At 39.9% G+C, this 18,579-nt stretch overlaps 1 protein-coding gene across 1 annotated transcript; it reads right to left on the reverse strand.

The window, feature by feature from the left end:
* Window positions 1-1,674: 1,674 nt before the first annotated feature.
* Window positions 1,675-16,990, reverse strand: LOC122760827 (ribonucleoprotein PTB-binding 2-like; the record flags this gene model as incomplete). Its single annotated transcript, XM_044016005.1, has 11 exons — window positions 1,675-2,201; window positions 4,451-4,669; window positions 6,575-6,676; window positions 7,455-7,565; window positions 8,179-8,360; window positions 9,589-9,697; window positions 11,553-11,902; window positions 13,764-13,875; window positions 14,718-14,816; window positions 14,906-14,988; window positions 16,843-16,990. Coding segments are annotated over 11 exons (1,656 nt in total), but the record flags the coding sequence as incomplete, so codon positions are not given.
* Window positions 16,991-18,579: the final 1,589 nt, after the last annotated feature.

Consider the following 18,579-nt stretch of genomic DNA (forward strand, 5'->3'; position numbering starts at 1 on the left):
GTGTGGTTGCCATGGTGATGGAAGTAACACTCTGCTCTGACACATAATCAGGGAGGAGCTCAATACAAAACAAACCAAAAAAAACTACAAAATAGGTTTACATTCGACTTTCTACAGTAATAAGAGCCTTAGTTATTGCCAGTTTGTTAGACCAGAGGCATGTGTGCACGTCACAAACCTAATGTCCACACTGTAATATATTAAAACACCAAACCCTCTCTTTCTGCTGTCGTGGACAGCAAACAAACCTTCTGGACACTAATTATTTGCACAGCCTGTGCACTATTATAATTAATGGTAAAAAGCAAATATGTATAGATATATATCAATATATATATATACTGTATATCTATATCTATATATATATATATATAGATCGATAAATATATATCTATATATATATAGATATATATTTAGCTGTTATAAAAAAGAAAAGTCAGCTTAAACACAATTTATAAAAAAAAAATTCTACCATTTCACAAGAAAACACTGTGGGAGCATCACGTGAGCCAAACATTAACAACTACGCTAAAATGCCTCAATCTGCAAAATCTGAAGAAAACAAAAAGGCCGTGTTCCAATCCCACACTGCATACTCTTTTTTTTTTAATACAGGACACAGATCAGTAATCCTTATAATATACTGATTTAAGCTGTTTGCATTTAAAAAGAATAGCACAGAATAGTCAGAAATCAACATACTGGAAACCTGTTTTAAAATTATTTTGCAGTACGGTCTTAGGACACACGGGAGAAAAAAAAAAACATGAAACCTCATGAAACGAGAGCTCAAAATAGAAGTAAAGCTTCCGGTACAGAGGAGAGAATCTAATATTTGGCTTAAATGTTGAAAAAAAAAAAATCACTTAAGTCAACACCAAATGAGTTTCTATTCATTGTCATTAAAATTACATTGAGATCCTTGGATTATATTACAAATATATCAGTATTTGATTTTTGAAAAACGACAACAACAAAAAAACGCTCACACAGGAGCCAGCAAACATCCATTATATACTGTATGTTATTGTACTGTACATTATGCATGGCTTTATACTGTATAGTCTGCATTAGACACTGTATATGAATATATACACAAGCCTTTTCGTTTTCTGGCCACTCTTTGTCAGAAAGTTTATTAAGGGAAGCTTCTGTATGTCACCGCAATTAAGGGCTTTGATTTGTTCAGTCCCCCCTTCTTTTTTCTTCCTGATTTGCTCCCAACCCTGGGATTTAAATGGCTGATGCTTCCTACAGATACAGCATATCAAACACACACACACAAACACATGTAGCACACACGCACACACACACCAGTCCTCCTACAAAAGCCTGTGCAGTAAAATGAAAAGAGGAAAAACAGTGAAGCAGGAAAAAAAGCACGCGCGAGTGTGCGATACACATTTGTATCCTCTGAAAAAAAAAAAATAGGAAACAACAGAAACACAGCGGAAGAGGATTGAGTGTCCTACTGTCCTACACACCGGAAATACAAAAGCAGCTTTTCACGCACAGATAATACGATAATATTTCACTTTACATTAGATTAGAAAAGATTTACATGTTAATATAAGTTAAGTTACAGTCGACACATTAGCTTAAGAGTTAAGGCTTGAACAGGACAAAAGCAACACCGAATGTGTGTGTGTGTGTGTGTGTGTGTGTGTACTTGTCTGCATATCTTTGTGAGGACAAAAAAATAATAATGTATAAACCAAAGGAAGTCAGGACATTTTGGCTGGTCCTCAAAATGTTAAAGGGCTTCTTTAGGGTTACGTTAAGGGGTTAGGGTTAAGTTAAGGGGCTTATGTCTACGAGTGTCCTCACTAAGATTGCTGTACAAGAATATGTGTGTGTACATAAATGCCAGATTTGAAGAGCACTATGGCTTATTTTAACTTTTAAGCCACTTGCAACCCTATTTTCTATTAATACAGTACCTACTGTAGGGATGCAAAATGGCAGCCACAAAAAGGCCACTAGAGGGAGCTGTGACATCCAGCAGACACCGTTTGTGGGCTCCCTCCATAAGCTTTAGGCTTCAGGGTGTTTGGTTCATACTAGAGCCTCTTCCTCTTAAAGTAGTCGGCGTACTGGCCGCCCAGGCCCTGCGAGTGTTGACCGATGTAGGCGCCCTCTGATGATGTCACTTCCTGCACAGCCAGCTGAGGATACTCTCTCTTGTGGCCCCTCGTCTGGTTCTGGGGAGACAGGAATGACAGAGGGAGAGTGAGCTGGAGGTAAAAGAAGGGTACATGCATTTCCCTTGTATAAGACAAGTCCACAGAGACAGTAGATGTTAATTGACATTTCTGTAAATGCAGTTATCTGTAGTCCCTGGACAGATGTGAGGACATAAGACAGACTAAGGACATGAGGACAAACAGAGTGAAGCAGGAGAACAGCAGGTGGCAGCAGGAGAAGTCAAACACTAAAAGAAAAATAATGACCATGCCTAAGTTTTACATTTTACGCGCCAGTTGTTCAGGTTAAATTTAAATGAATGATGTGACTCCAAGCCCCTGATGTGATGTGATGTGCGTGCGACTGGTGTTGCATTCTTGTGCTGCTTTTTATGAGAACGTCGATTTAACCAAAGTGACTTTTCCTAAGTGGAATTATACTTTACCTTGACCATCAAAAACAAGAGTGTGTTTCCCAAAACCTTAAACTACGCTACAAGACTGCTGCCGAAGACTTCAAAGTTAAATGCTTTATCTACAGGATATTATCTGAGGGTGTGAGGCTTTCACATTTATCACTATTTTCATGCGATAATCATAATTTCTTACACCTGCAATAATTTGTGCTGCAAAAAACCAGCGTCATTTACAACATGGACACATCGCACAAGTTGGCACCTTAAATGTGTTAATAAAATGTCACTTCTTTATGGATATTTATGCAGCAGCACGACCAACTACTGGATCTAAAAAAAAGTCTATCTTTCTCACATACTTCACGTTGACATTAATAAATGATAACTTCCTCCATGGAGGTTATGCTTTTGCTGGCATTTGTCAGTTTGTAAGCAACATGACTTAAACACGTAACAATGGATTGTGATTACATTTTTCCTAGGGCTGTGTGTAATATGGCCTATGGAAGAAATGGTTAGATTTTAGTGGAAACATATTGTCAACTTTTATTGGTAAAGAGGTTCAAACAGAAGCAGAAAAAACAGTTTCTTCCATTTCCTTTATGATCATTTAATGGTAATACCTATTTCCAAAGTTCTCGCGAACTGTCCTGCAGAAGTTTTTTGCAGAAACGGCTGCAGAATGCATGATAACTGGAACTAAAGTACTGGTTATTGTTGAGCCTCATCCACACGGGTTATTCATTTTGTTTATGTTCCATTTTTGGATCTGGAACCTGTCTCTCTACTGTTTTTTTTATAGCCTTTAACTATGAGGAAAACCTTTTTTTTTGCATTGGAAAGTATCTCTACTGCCACCTCTCACAAAAGAAAATCCAAGAAGTTACAATGTTACATATTCTGTTAGATAAGAGAGACTATGAAGACGGAACATTGTCAAAAAAAGGTCTTCACGTCCTAGTAGATTACAGCAGTGGTCACTACAGGGAAACAGCAAACAAAAGCTGTTTTCCTGTCTATAATGAGAAGAGCCCCATACCCCATGCTAGCAACTGGCCGGCCACTGTAAGTGCAACAAAAGGTTCTAAAATCCAAGATGAGCGACAGGAAATGTCTCGGGGAATATCTTTGATGGCAAAAAACACAACGGAATTGACATAAAAAACAAAATCAACTACACAATCTGTACCAACAACTACTGTAATGTTACTAGATGAATAAATACATATTTGTACATATTTCGCATAAAAAAAACCCACACAAATATTTTCATGAATCACATTGCTGCATCCAGCTCCACCCCCGGTTGGAACAAGGGCCTTTCTGCATGGAGTTTGCATGCCTCCCCCGTGTGTGTGTGTGGGTTTTCTCCGGGTTCAGTCCAAAAACATGCAATATGGGGATGAGGTAAATTGAACACTCTAAATTGACCGTAGGTGTGAGAGAGACAGTAAATGGTTGTTTGTCTCTATATGTGGCCCTGCGATGGACTGGCGAACTGTCCAGGGTGTACCCCACCTCTCGCCCTATGTCAGCAGAGATTGGCAGCCCCCGCGACCCTCCGGTGGAGGATAAAGCGGTAGATAATGGATGGATGGAAGGTTAAGTAGATTCCTGTTAACAGACAGACACAGACAACGAGACAGATGACAGTGAAAACACGACGTCCTTGGCTGAAACTGAGATAACACGATCCATCCCAGCAGCAGCCCATAATACCAGCGAGGCTGCGAGGAGAGGTGTTAGGACAAGATAATGCATCGTTCACCATGGATACAAATGTCGGTACAAAGACAAAGTCAAAGTTCAGGTTTCACTGACACCACTGCAAGCTGAATATTCTGCACTCACATAGTAGTAGGCGTTCCAGTCTGTGGCGGCGCTGTGTGTGTGCGCGACTGGGTTTGGAGTGGCCGCCGCCGGGTGTGGAGCCCCGAGGAAGCCAGGCATCAATGGCAGGGTGCTGTAGGCCGGGAGCACAGCAGCAGCTGGGAGGACAGCCGGCGGAGGAGCCGCACCGTTACTGACTGCGTGCAGGGAAACTCCTAGAGGCTTACACACATCCACCTCCTGTACAAGAACAACACAAACGTGTGGTTTACTGTGTAGATCAAGCAGGGAATAACATAATGAAGGCAATAAGGAAAATGTCCTGAGGAGTTCTAAATATACTAAGTGTTGTATGAGGTGACTTGAGGACACATTATCAAAACTGACTTTGCCTGGCATGCAAACACCTGTGCTGCCATTTCTGTGGACGAGCCCAGGAGCTGGACACTCACTGGACAGAAGGAAAAACAGATTGCAGCCATGTAAAAGATCTATGCCCATTTAAGTCTCTGATACCTTAGTGCTTTTTCTCATTGCTAGACGGCCTTTTCTGGCTTAAACTGAAGTCTAAAAACAAAATCACTTTCCTGCACTAAAGTCCTGATAGCACATGTGCAGAGAAGCGTTTGGTAAGTTTGTGTCACTTGGGTAAACCTTTAAACTTTTCAAAGTCACAATAACACATGATGAAACGTAAAAATGTTCTCCATGAGCTTTGGTGTGTGGGAGAGTGAAAGGTTTAAAACTTTAGTTTTGAAGCAGAAGAGACTGTGTAACATTGACTGAAAATATGTCAATACCCCACACGGCCACACTTCAAAAAAAACTGAGCAGTCCACATCCACAAAATGCCAGAGGTGTTTTTGACCGAGGCACTTGAGGGACGCACTCCTGTCGTGTCTGTCGTTGCTTGGCAACCAAAAACTAGGAGCTAGCAACCGATTCAGGAGCTTTGTCTGAATGATGGAGGTTCAGAGTTGGATAAAGACCAGTCTGATCTACTTCTTGAGCTCAGATATCAAAAGAAACGTTGATAGAGAGATATTTTTATCTGTACAGAAGAACAGGAGCTTGGTTTGTGTGTCACAGGCTCCAACTCCACCAACAGTGAGCTCTGCAGACCAGAATACAACTCTTCCATGAAACAAAACCCTTTGAGGGCAAAACATGACTTCACAGTCACACACAGATAAGAGCGAGGAGGCCGGTGTGTACACAGTATCAGCTGCTGGGTGCAGAGTGATGTGCTGCTGCCTCTGACAGGATATCAGTGTCTGAGAGACACCGTCACCGTCTCAAAATAAAAACACAGACAAACCGCACGCTTCATGTGAAGGACAGGTTACAGCACTCATCTCAGGGAAACTACGTGGGGAGCCACAGGTTGTTTTAGGGGTCGCCAAACAAATTTGTGTGAACATGTTTCAATCACACAACATTTAAAAAAAAAAAAAGAAAAAGTCTGGTTATAGAAATGATGGCGAAAACTTTATAATATGCACAAACTTGCACATGCACTTGTTTGAAGAGATATTTTTCTTTGCAATGATTGGAATTTTGTTTGCTCCAACTCTTTTGTGCTCGATGTGGACTGGGAAAACTTGGGGACCGAGTTCCCTGACGGACAGCGACTCCAAGCCTGTGACTTCTCCCGGTCCATTGAGCTGTCGCTCCATAACTCAGTAGCCAATCAGCAGGCAGCCACTAAGACCCGCCCATCAGAAGCTCACACAAAAAACAACGGAGCACAGAACAAGCAAGGGAGCGAAACTTAGAAATCCGTCACATTTTACGTATTTCGAAATTTCGCAAATTCAATCTGATTAAATTTTTATTTGAAAAAAATCACATTTTTTTTTATTACACCTGTGTATACGTTTTAATATACAGTTGTAATGGAATAAAGCAGCCTAAATGCGCTATGTTCTAAGGGTTAATGAGTATATGTATTAAACTTATATTCATTTAGCATAATTTAAGTTTTACCTGTTGTTAAATGACCTTATTCAGGTTGAAACTCTACAATAAATGTCAGTACAACACCACACACACACACACGTGCACTCGGGTCATATTTATATAGACACAAACAAAATGAAATCTGTTCAATAAACAATGACAAACTTCATTACTGCATGCCTGTACCTTGCTGCCGTAGGCCTGGTTGGCCGTTGCAGGTTGGGAGTAGTACTGAGTGACCGCCTGCATGTAGGAGCTGTAATCCCCGTAGGTCGTCACTGGAGGAGGCTGGAACACAAGAAGGTCTGATGATTCATCCTGTACAGGTGATTCTTTTTTCTTCCAGGTCTGATTTGTAGTTCTATGCAACGTTTAAGGACAATGTCTTGGGAAAACGACAGTACTGTGCAAAGGTTTTAGGCCTAGACGTGCTTTATAAAATATTAATTGTTATTTTAAGACTGGATACATAATTCCTGTATTTTCTGGTTGTTTTCCATTAAAAAGATGCAGAAATTATTATATACAGTATATGGTCATTATAGTACTTTTGCACAGTATTAAACTTTGTTTTGAGGTGGAAAACTATAGTGGCCTAGAAGTGCAAACCATTATTACAAATGTGAAACACTTATTCAATTATACAGTTCCGCTATAAACAAAAGAGTGTTTTTTTCTTCCAATGTTTATACAGCACCACTTCCTTTCAGCCTGGCTTTCAAAATAAGAGCCACTGACTTTAGCTTTTTAACTACTTCTTATTTATTTTGCCATAACATTCACTGTATTTTAGAAAATAAATTAAACTTTTTAATGTCATCGCACAAGCCTCGTTTTGGCAGTGTGTATGTTAAATATAATGCGTAAAAAAAATTTGACCCCTCACTTTATTACTTCTGGGTTATTTTCAGCATTTGGTGCACTCCATTTTCAGTAAGGTCATTGGCTTTTGTACATGATTATGTTTAAGGATTTGAAGGAAGTTTTTCATGTTTTGTAATAATGGTGTGCACACCCAGGCCACATACATACAACATTTTAATGTGTGTGTGTGTGTGTGCGCTACCTGTATGTGCTCCTTGCTGTAGTCTGTGGCCGTGCTGTCCTGGGGAGGAGCCGTGCTATAGGTGTGAGCTTGTGCTGCTTGGTAGTGCTGGTACCACTGCTGCATGGCCTCCTGCGTCACACACACACACACACACACACACACACACACACGGGCAAACATCAGGCAAAGAGCAGATGAATAAATGATTGTTTCTTCATTTTCTCTTCTTTGCTGATTTTGTAATTTGACTTTCTCTCTCTTCCGTTATTGTTCCTGCAGACAGCGCTCTCTCTCTCGCGCTCTCTCTCTCGCTCTCTCTCTCTCTCTCTCGCTCCTCTCTGCCACGACTCTCCAAAGACAAATGAATGTGAACCATCTATCGGTGATCTAATCATGACTCATTTGTTTGGACAACCAGATTGTAAATTAAAATGCTGCTGGAGAAAACATGCAGAGGCAGAGAGGGAATGAGGGACAGAAGGAAAAGAAAGAGAGACAAAGCCAGTGAGGAGGCTTCTTGGCTTGTTGAGTGTCACAGGAGAGGAAGCAGTGGCAACTCATTCTATCACCGCTGCACTCATCCATTTACTTATTCTGCATCTTCCACTCAATCATCAACCACCTCTCTCACACTGTTTAAGCCCAGCAACACTTTGACACAATTTGGAAGAAAAGAGAGCTCACGTTAATTTTTGTCAGCACATTTTGTCTCAGTGTGTGTCTCTGTGTTGTGTTGCAGTACCTGTGTGTAGGCCTGGTTGTACTGACTGTAGTCGGCGGAGGCGTCAGTGCTGTACGGAGCATTTGTTGTAGCAGCAACGCTGTGGGAGAAGGAACCGGAGCCCTGAGACACAACAGGAGCAACTGAGCTGCTGTAAACTCCAGAGGTGGCCTGTCTTCCCTGTGCTTTACTCCCAACCGTCCCTGTAGAGCCACAGAGTGCACACAGAGTGTTAGGGTTGGCTTTGAATAGTTTCAAATGTGTTCTTTCATGGACAAAGGCAACTGTGGTTAGACATATGGCAACATACTGCAAGGCCCCAGGGCCAGATCTGGCCTTGGGCGAGCTTTATCTGCAAGATCCTCGAAGGAAAAATAAGATTTATTACAAATGAAGCAAAGGATCTGTGGATGATGTGTTGTTATTGGAACCAGCAGCTTGACCCATGGAAAATTGCTGTGTGAATAATACGTTTTTCTTTTCTTTTTGTTCATAAAAACGAGCGAAAGTGAACTTGACGTATTTCCAAATTCAATCCCATTTTATGCATTTTGAGTACTTCTTGTGTTTGTATAGTTTGTGAAAATGAATTTCTTTTCATCCGATTGCCTAGGTTTAAACATAGTAATGGAAAAAAGCAGCCAAAATGCTCTGTGTTCTAAGCGTTGAACCAGACAGTGTATGATGAGATGCTCAGTATCTGTTGAGTTATTGCAAACGTAGAGTGAACGGTTCAGTTCCTACTGCTGCATCTTCACATTAAAAGCAGGGGCGAAAAGCACAGCTTGACTTTTATTTTGAAGTAGCCACAGGGAGCTTAATATCACAGTGATTTTGCCAGTTACTGCTTTTTTCCTCTCTTTTTTTAATGTGAAAACAGTTACATTAGTGTCAAATGTGGATGTTTTTACAGAGCACCAGACATGACATGGAGGAAAAATACTCCACTAAATAGGTATAACATGCACATGAAATACTAAGCAAGCCAGCGCACCTAGAGCCCCAACATCAGTCCTCATCATACATACCAAACATTAATGCATTTTCAAAGTTTTTATATTTATATTTATAATTAAGTTTTGTCATGATACATCAAAAATGTTTGCGTTTAGGTGTTTGTTAGTGTGAGTCTTTTAGTTCACGTTCACAATAGACTTTTAAATACACTCAAAAATGCACAACCTGCCATAAAGAAAAAATTATAAAATATTCTAGAAATGAAAAGCCAAAAACACACAAATGTGTATAGGTGTGTTAAAGGGTTAATATTTCATCTTTCATCCATTCCTATCTTTGTATGGCCCTCTGAGAATTTGTTTGTCCACATCTGGATTAGACTGACAATTGTTATTATTTTTTTATATTACTAGAGATTACATGTTTTATAAGAATCAAATTAAGAACAACAGTGTCGACTGTGTGAGTGTGTACCTTGCAGAACGACTCCTGGCATTACACTGGCCAGGTTCAGGTAAGGATTAGAGGGCAGGCGGACTTCTTTAGGAGGATCTCCCAACAGAGAACTCTGACCACTGCTGACCTGAAGAGAGAGGGGGGGTGAAGCGGGATTTAAGCATAACTGGCACAAACATTGAGCTACAGTATCTATTCAATCCTTTTATTCTTGATTATGACTTGGTTTTTACCGAGGAATACAAAAACAATACTGTGACCCTGTGATTTTAAGCTCAGCACGCTGACTTGAAAATTACGGTTTTGAAGTTGCAAAAAATTGAAATGAACTAAACTAAAGAGGCAGTGGAATCCTGGGAGGGTTGCTCTCGTCGTTAATTACACTTTCCCTCCATTAAAGAGACTTTAGAGGAGACAGCGTTGGTACTGGATTCAGTTCCCCTAAGAACTTCAGAGCTGTGATTATCTTTGAACAGCTCCTTATTACGGATGATGATGATGATGATGATGTTAGAGCAGCGGTGCTTTATTTAAACCAGGCCTGGTGGTAGAGGAGATGTAGATCAGTGTGGAAAAATCTAACATAAAAGAACAGTGCTCATACTTCATCTGTAAATAAGGGTGAGACAGGTGTGTGTGGACCAGTTTGAGTCACACACTCGCACTCGATAGGGTGGAAGACAGATAGGAAGTGGCACGGACAGCGAGAGTTAAGGTCAAGCAGAAAATCCCATAAAAAACATGTCAGTTGATCATTATCTTGAAATACTTCTCTAGAAACATAAAAGGGATAATTCATTTTTCTTTTTATAGTGCTATGACGTACACACACAGTAGATAGCGTTCAGCACACTGCCTGTTTGAAAAGGTAGAGCAGGGAACTGGACCTCAGTTCCCACACACACGTGAGCAGCTGTCACCCCGTAAATGTAGACCAAACTGGGAGGAAAAACAAATCAATAACATTGTAACTTAAAGCTATATTTTGAATATTTTAGACGCACAACGGCGCCAAAGTTATGTTACGATGCGGAGGATTAGTTTTTGCACTGGAAATAAGTATCAAATATAGCATACAGTGAGAATTATATAGATTTTTTTAGTTGGGCCTTCTCATGTTTTCTCTGCTGTACCCATTCACATCAAAACAACGTGTTAATCCTGTCGCTCTTCTCCCGCCTCCCTCTAACGACTGTCTATACGAAAATGCAACACAGTGATTCTGCATAAATACCTTCACATTCACATAAACAACAAAAATTGCTTTTGTGACAACCCCAGAGATGCATTTAAAATCTCAAGGCAGAAAACAACAACAACAAAAAGAACGATAAATTGAAATAACTGTGTGTTTGTACAACATTGTGAGGACAATTAATGCCTTCAAAGGACTTGATGAGGGGTTAGACTCATTGTTACATTAACCCTTTAATACCTAGGCCTCAAAATGTTCGTCTGGACTGTTTTTTTAACCATAAAAGAAAAGTGTCCTGTGAGTAAGTGTTTTTGCTCATTTTTTCCAGAATACCTTTCAATATCTGGCAGTTATTTACAATTTACTGCATGTTAAAATAGTAATTTAAAATGAAAAACAAAAAAGTTTGAGTTAGTGTTAGATTTGAAATGTGAACAGTATAAAACATATTAAATATAAAATTAGTTTTTGTCTCAATGTCCAAAAACTGGCTGAAAAATGGAAACTGTGTACAGGCGTTTTTCCAACTCCTCCCAAAGACGCTGATTTGCCAGCTTCCTGCACCAGCGCAAGTTAAATTGACGTGCAACTTCTCAGTTTTCAGAATCTGCTGGAACTGTCGCTTAATTACGGTGATGCAAAGTATGCTTACACAAACGTGCGATACACTCTGTTTTAAAGGGTTAATGGTTTGGCACGTAAACATTATATCCACAAGTGTCCTCACTAAGAATGCTGTGCAAGAATGTGTTTGTAAAGGTGTGTGCGTTGTATTCACAGTTCTCACCATGTTAGCCAGGGTACAAGCATCTACGCTGGTGTGCTGGCCTGATGATGTGTAAACTCCTCCAGGAGGTTTAGGGGGAGGTGGGCCGAGGCCGGAGTTACTTATACCCAAGGAGTAGCTCTGTCCCTGCAGCTGGGAGGCCACCATGGTCCCTGGAGGAGCTGGCTGTCTGTCACAGGAGTAGGAGGAAGTGGAAGAGGTGGAGGAAGCAGAGGGCGTTGTGGAGATAGAATGGGTGCTGTTTTGTTCTCCCGCTCCAGCTCGACCCTGGAGGTATGGCATCATACCTGCTGCTGACACCACCACTGTGGCATTGTGGGCCGACACAGGCACGGACTCCTGGCTCAAATCTGCAAGGAGATACAGAGGATGGAAGAATAGATGGAGAAGATTAAGAAATAGGAGGTAAAGACACAACATTGAGGATAAGTGTGAGAGAGGATGGTTGTTTGTCTCTATGTGTGTTCCTATGTCAGCTGGGATTGAAACCAGCACCTCCCATGACCCTCATGTGGAGGAAGATGAGTGAGTGAATGAGATGACATTGGATGACAAGGGAATGCAAAAGAGTACAAGAGAGGAAAAACAAACAGGGATGATAAGGAAAAGAGACAGAAATATTATATAAAGAGGAAAAAGTAAAGTTTTTGGACAGCGACAATGTTCAGTAAAGAAAAATCCCTTAAAGGAAATTAAATAAGGGGAAATGAAAGCAAGGAGATGAGCGACTCCAGACTGACTCATAAAAAGGCTTTTCCAGATAACCATCAGTATCTCTGTCTCCTCAGGACAGGGACGAATCACTCAGACGGCTCAGAACTGAGCTCCGTCCCCATCATCTGTGTGGAGCTGCTGCACGATTTGAGGGTAGGTTTTTCTGCTCGTACATGATCACTTATCATGTTTATGTACAGCCCAGCACATTATTCCACTCACTCCGGGGGCTTTTTTTTAATGAACACACACACACACACACACACACACACACACGCACACACACGCACCACACACACACACACACACGAGCGCACAGAAAACATACAGAAACAAAAGGACACACTTCAAAGATGCACATGCACAATAAAGGCAAACTCACACCAACACATACATACACAATCGCACTTATTATAAATCTGATATTGCTGTGAAAGATGGCCTCTGCAGAACAATAAAAACAATCAGCTCTAATAGCCTGAAGCTAACAATCTCAGCTGACACATGCACACAATCAAAGGAGGGACACACACACACACAGACACACACACTGTGATCCATCACTTCCATTTAAAAACAACACAGCTCTTCTCAGCTGGAGATCTGAATTGTAAATGCAATGCAGTTGCCCGAGGATGTGATGTACAGTAATATACGACTGCACATGAATCTGCAGAGGGGAAACCTGACACATCGACACATGATGACTTACATCATCTTTTACATGTGCCTCTTGTGTCTTTACATCCTTTTATTGAACACATTAAACAAGAGAGTCAGAGTCACAACAACAGAGGAAAATACACATAATGGTTGTTCTGATGTTGCTTTACAGTAAAATGTTGTGTGTTGGATTTGCTATTAAATACAGTGCGGCTACAGCTCACATTTTAGCACATTGAGACAAAAACCCAAACAAATGTTATTTTAAATATGTGTTATACTGTTAAAAATTCAAATTTAACATGCAAAATCTGGTGTTCATGTGCAATTACAGTGTTTTGTTTTTTTCCAATAAAGCATTTTGTTTTACTTTAAATTGCAGTGAACATGCAATAGATTTTTTTTAGGTCATTCTGGAGAAATACATTTTCTGGCCCCCTTAAAATAAGCGAGAAAAAAAAGTTGTTGAAGGGTTAACAACGAAAGTAACAAGGTTGTGTTTTTGTTGGACATGAAAAGGTCAATTTTATTTCAATTAACATGTTTCCTTAATCTTTGACATTTCTTATATGAAGCACCTTTAAATTTAGCAACTGTACATTTCCTTATTTTCGCTTGACTAACCATCTGCTTTTGTAAAACACTTTCAACTCCTGAAGTTTTTAACGCACTCTTTAAATAAATGTGTCTCGACTTGAACATCACTCAACGGTAAATGACGGGATGAAGAAAATATGATGAATGCAGCTCATCACAGGTCACTTCTTCACTACAGCTTCCTCTGTTTTGCAGTAATTTTTTTTTTTACTGAAACTCTCTCTCGCTCTTGCTTACCTGTAGGGGAATCTCCCAGGAGGCCTTTCCCCAGTGACACGAGGCCTGGAGGCCGCAGAGACAACGCTTTCTGCATCAGCAGCCTGGATGGATCCCCGAGCAGACTGGAGACCTAAGGGTGAAAAAGAAAGAAAGAAAGAAAGAAAGAAAGAAAGAAAGAAAGAAAGAAAGAAAGAAAGGTGAAATCCACGTGTTTCTAAGATCTTGCGGTAACGCATGGTAACACGTTTTCGGACGTCTGCGAAAGTTACCAACTACAGGCAATCGTAAGACGATCTGTCGTCCGTGATAAACAGCTGATTCTGAGCGAACTAGTGACGCGTTCTACTCATGTTGTAGCGCACGTTTAGTATTGAAATGTAAATTTACTGGCACTGAGCTGAGCTTCTTTTAGACTTAGGGTGGCATGGTGAACCAGTGGATAACACTGTTGCCTCACAGCAAGGTGGTGTTGGGATCGATTTCTGTGTGGAGTTTGCGTGTTCTCCCCATGTCTGCGTAGGGTTTCCTTCAGGCTCTACGGTTTCCTCCCACCATCAAAACATGTTAGTTGGGTCAGGTTGGTCCCTTGTGGTCCCTGGAACTCTTGTTGCGCATTACCAGCTGTACAATTTCCTAGTTCTTTGCCCAGTAAAGGAGTTAAAGGAAGAGACAGAATCCCTAACACCATATATTCTGCATCTTAATGCGTCTAAAGCCCCTTCAAATACGTCAAACATAAGTCTCACAGAGTCTCGGGTTCACTTGAGTGAGGAGAGAAATCATTATAGAGACACAACTCAAAAGGAAATATGTAAATCAAAATGTGGACGGAAATTCCAACACGTCTTGATGTTTACTTTGAGCACAAAAAGAAGCAATAAGGTGGCAGAATTTCAGGGTTGTTTGGATTCATTTAAGTGCTGAAGATTAAAATGTAAGAGCACACAGAAATGTACGACAAAGTTGTCTTACACTAGTGATGCGTTTGTCTTTGATGTGAAGAAGCTGCTGCTGTGCGAGCTGCATGTGTAACAGGTTCTGAAGGACTAGTCCGTTTCCGAGCATGGCACTCTGTCAGGAAAAGAGGAACAACTGTCAAACAAACTCATCGACACACACACACACACACTGAAAAAATCATGATTATGGGGTTTGGCGACCTGGTGAGCTTTTCCCAGTGTGAGCAGCGCTGTGGTGAGTGGAGGTCGCAGGAAAGGCAGGCTGCTGTGACGCCCATACTTCCCTAAACAGGAACAAACAACATCATCAGTCAGTGCCTCTGTTTGTGTTTGTCTTTTTTTTTTTTTTTTTACATTTCTTGCCCTTAATGCATCAATCAATCAACATCTCAACGGGCATACAGGTGGAATTATTATAGTGGAGTCACACAACACATCCATCAGTCCTTTACGACACAATTAAAGAAGGTGACACACAGCCCACTCCCAACTCCCTCATAACATCATTAGCAGCCTTTCCTGCCACCATGGCGGAGGAAACAAACTGAGTCACATGACACCCGGGGCTCCATAGATTGGTGTCCTCAAGAGTCTGAGGAGATGAACAGAAATGTGTGCGTTTCTGCATAAAGATTGAAAAGTGTCCAGAAAATAATGGACAGACTGATCGATTACGGATATCATCATTAGTTGCAGCTCTAATTAATACTTTTGTATACAGCATCTTTCATACTTAAGAACATTTCAAAAACATAAAACACGTAAGAAAGTATAGAGTGCGCACACAGATAAATAAGATGTTATGAATTAAAGTGCTTCAGACTGGTTTTAAGCAGAGTAATGAAAATAAAAGACATTCATTAAAAAGGTTTTTTAAGGATTTAAAAAAACATCCAAGTGCAGTTTGGATGAGCAAATATCAGGAACGTTCCATGTTCACGAGTGATGCCAGAATAATTTCTCACCTTCAGACGAGTGCCACTCTTCTCACTGTGTGTGTGTGTGTGTGTGTGTGTGCCGCACAAGGCCTCCTCATAATAAATGTAAGCGTCAATGCTAATGGTAGTTTCCTCCAGAATAGCTGGAGAAAGTTTAACATTTAATCAAGGTCCTAATTTTGGATTTTAATTGTGCAGAGTGCACGTGCCGAGAGAGAGAGCTTGTCTGCTTCCACCATCCTCTCTTCTTCCTGTTCTCGTTTTTTTTTTTTTCCATTTTAATACCTGATTAGCCATTCATCACATAATGAAGCCGTCGTTTGAGGTGATTACAATAGATGGAGGCAGAGTACAGTCTCTGATCAGGACCTTGGCAAACCTCAAAATGTAGATAGATTATTCAAATTAATCATCGTGGACTTTCTGTCTCGTCCGTATGTTTATTACTCTGCTCCTCACCGAACTCTCAAGTCACTGTTCAACACAGAGTCTCATAATTTCTATTCCATTTCCTGGGAAATATTCTACATCATTTCCTAAATGAAGGTACTGAAAATATTAAATCTGTCTTTTAAATTTCTAAATTTACACATTATATGCTGAGCTCACTGTGGAAGAAAAGTGTAGTGACACACAATCATTGCTCCGGAAAAAAAAAAAAAAAATAGAAATATGAGTAATACAAAAAACTGATAGTTTTCAAGAATAAAGTCGTAATACAGTGACTGCGTCAAGATGAGGAATGTGGAGCGTTCTATTTTGGTTTGGGGTTTCACAAATAAAGAAATACTTACTTGTCACATCAGCACCGCATTATCTTTAGCATCAGGACTTTGAAAAGATTGTGAAAGTAACTGAGTGTGTTTAGAAGAAAGAATCACACAGATTTGGAGAAAATCATCTCTTTTGTGGAGGAGGAAATGGCTGGTAGTGGTCGACTGCAAGGCCATCACTAATTCTAACCCAAACAAATCAAAACTAAAACAGCTATTATTATAAGGTAATAACAATAAATGAATCAAAATAATTCCAGTAAGAAAATAATAATAATAATGATAAAGTGCAGTTCCATGGGTTCACATTGTGATTTTCAATTAGGAACCAGTGATTTTTGGAGTTCAGTTTTTAGAACTCAAATGACACAAACATCTGTGCTCCAGGTGACAGCGCTTCACACCGTCATTCACAGTCACGTCGTACCTCCTCTTTTCCCAGTGTGGTACGGTCTCATGAGGATCTGCAGGGCGGCCGGGTTGGTCATACTGGTCAGCAACTGGGCCAAGTTTGGCTCTGGCAGCAGACCTTTCCTATTACTGAGAATCTGAGGAGGAAACAACACAGACACAGACACATAAGAGGAGGAAGTGTGTGTGTGTCTGTGTGTGTGTGTGTGTGTGTGTGTGTGTGTGTTACATGTTGTCATTAGGATCCCCTGATGGCTGTGGTAATCATTACACTAGCTTACATCATCACAGTGTGTCTGCACTTTCAGCCGAGTGTGGAGCTGCTCTGGTAAACTGAGGAAAAAAGATAATCCATGTGCAATACGTCTCTGCTGCTAAGGTAAATAATAATCATAGCATAATTACATTTCAAACGGTTTACATTCACACGCACTCCTTCAGTTCTATTTATTGTCATGAAACTTAAAAGGTCATATCTCTTCATAAGTGCACACTTTCCTTTTAACATACAGTATATGCATTCTGCTGCTAATCTTGTGTTCCCTTAAAATTATTCTTTTTTAGTGTTATTTTAATTCTGAAGCAGCAAATGTAGAAGATTAATAAAGTGTGTGATGATTCTGATGCTGACAAGCAAAGAAAAATATAAAAAACGATACAGAAGAGGAGTGGAGAGGAAGGAAATCTTTGCCTTCCACAACATCACAACGTCACAATTCCATAGTATTGCGATTCTATGATACTTGCAATTTTCTTCTCCTCCTTAAACTAAAATTGAATGATTAATTCAGTCTGAAGCATTTTATTTCCATCAGTTAAGTGAGTGGAAATGTCACAGTCAGGAAAACTATTTTTGAAATCTACGTGTAACTGTAGAGTGTGAACATGTTAAAATTCAGCATCATGTTTGTAAGAAATCGCTCATTTATGCAAGGTTGTTTTTTCTTTTCTCAGTACACTTCTAAGGATCTTGGATTTATTTATTTTGACACTTCCAAGATCTGGAATGATAGTGTGCATTGTCTGGTCCCCATTTGGCTTTGTTTGCCCTGATGGTATGTATGTGTATGTGTGTGTGTGTGTGTGTGTGTGTGTGTGTGTGTAGGGCTGCAAACTAATGATTATTTTCATCATTGATTAATCTGTCCATTCTCAGAATATCAGAAAATGTTGAAAAATGTTGATTAGTGTTCACATTTAAGATGCAGTAATTGGCTAATAATTGATTAATCAATTTGAGTGGTTTCTTTCCTGGTAAATCAAGTACTTTTTTTGGTCCATAAAATGTCAAAAATGTTGAAAAATATTGATCAGCGTTTACCAAACCTGCAATGGATGTTTTCAAATGTCTTGTTTTGTCCTCAAACCAAAATGATTCAATGTTTTAATTCACATTTAAGAAGCTGTAATCGGTTAATAATCAATTCATCTGTTAGAGTTTTTTTACCCCTGGTAAATCAAGTAAATGTTTTGGTCCAGAAAATGTCAGAAATAATGATGTTCTCAAATGTTTTACTGATATTTTTTTTTGTCATATGGAGCAAAGAAACCAGAAAAATTCACATTTAAGAAGTTGAAAAATCAGAAAACTTTTTTTAATTATTGGAAAAAGGCACTGATTCATCAATTATGAAAATAATTGAAGGTTAATTTAATAATTGATTCATAATTGGATAATTGCTGTCAACCTTGTGTATTTGTGCTCCTGGCTGAGAATGACATCAACTCCAGACCTCAATAATTTGTGGTATTA

Source organism: Solea senegalensis, unplaced genomic scaffold (genome assembly GCF_019176455.1).
Source record: "Solea senegalensis isolate Sse05_10M unplaced genomic scaffold, IFAPA_SoseM_1 scf7180000014075, whole genome shotgun sequence".
Lineage (NCBI taxonomy): Eukaryota > Metazoa > Chordata > Actinopteri > Pleuronectiformes > Soleidae > Solea > Solea senegalensis.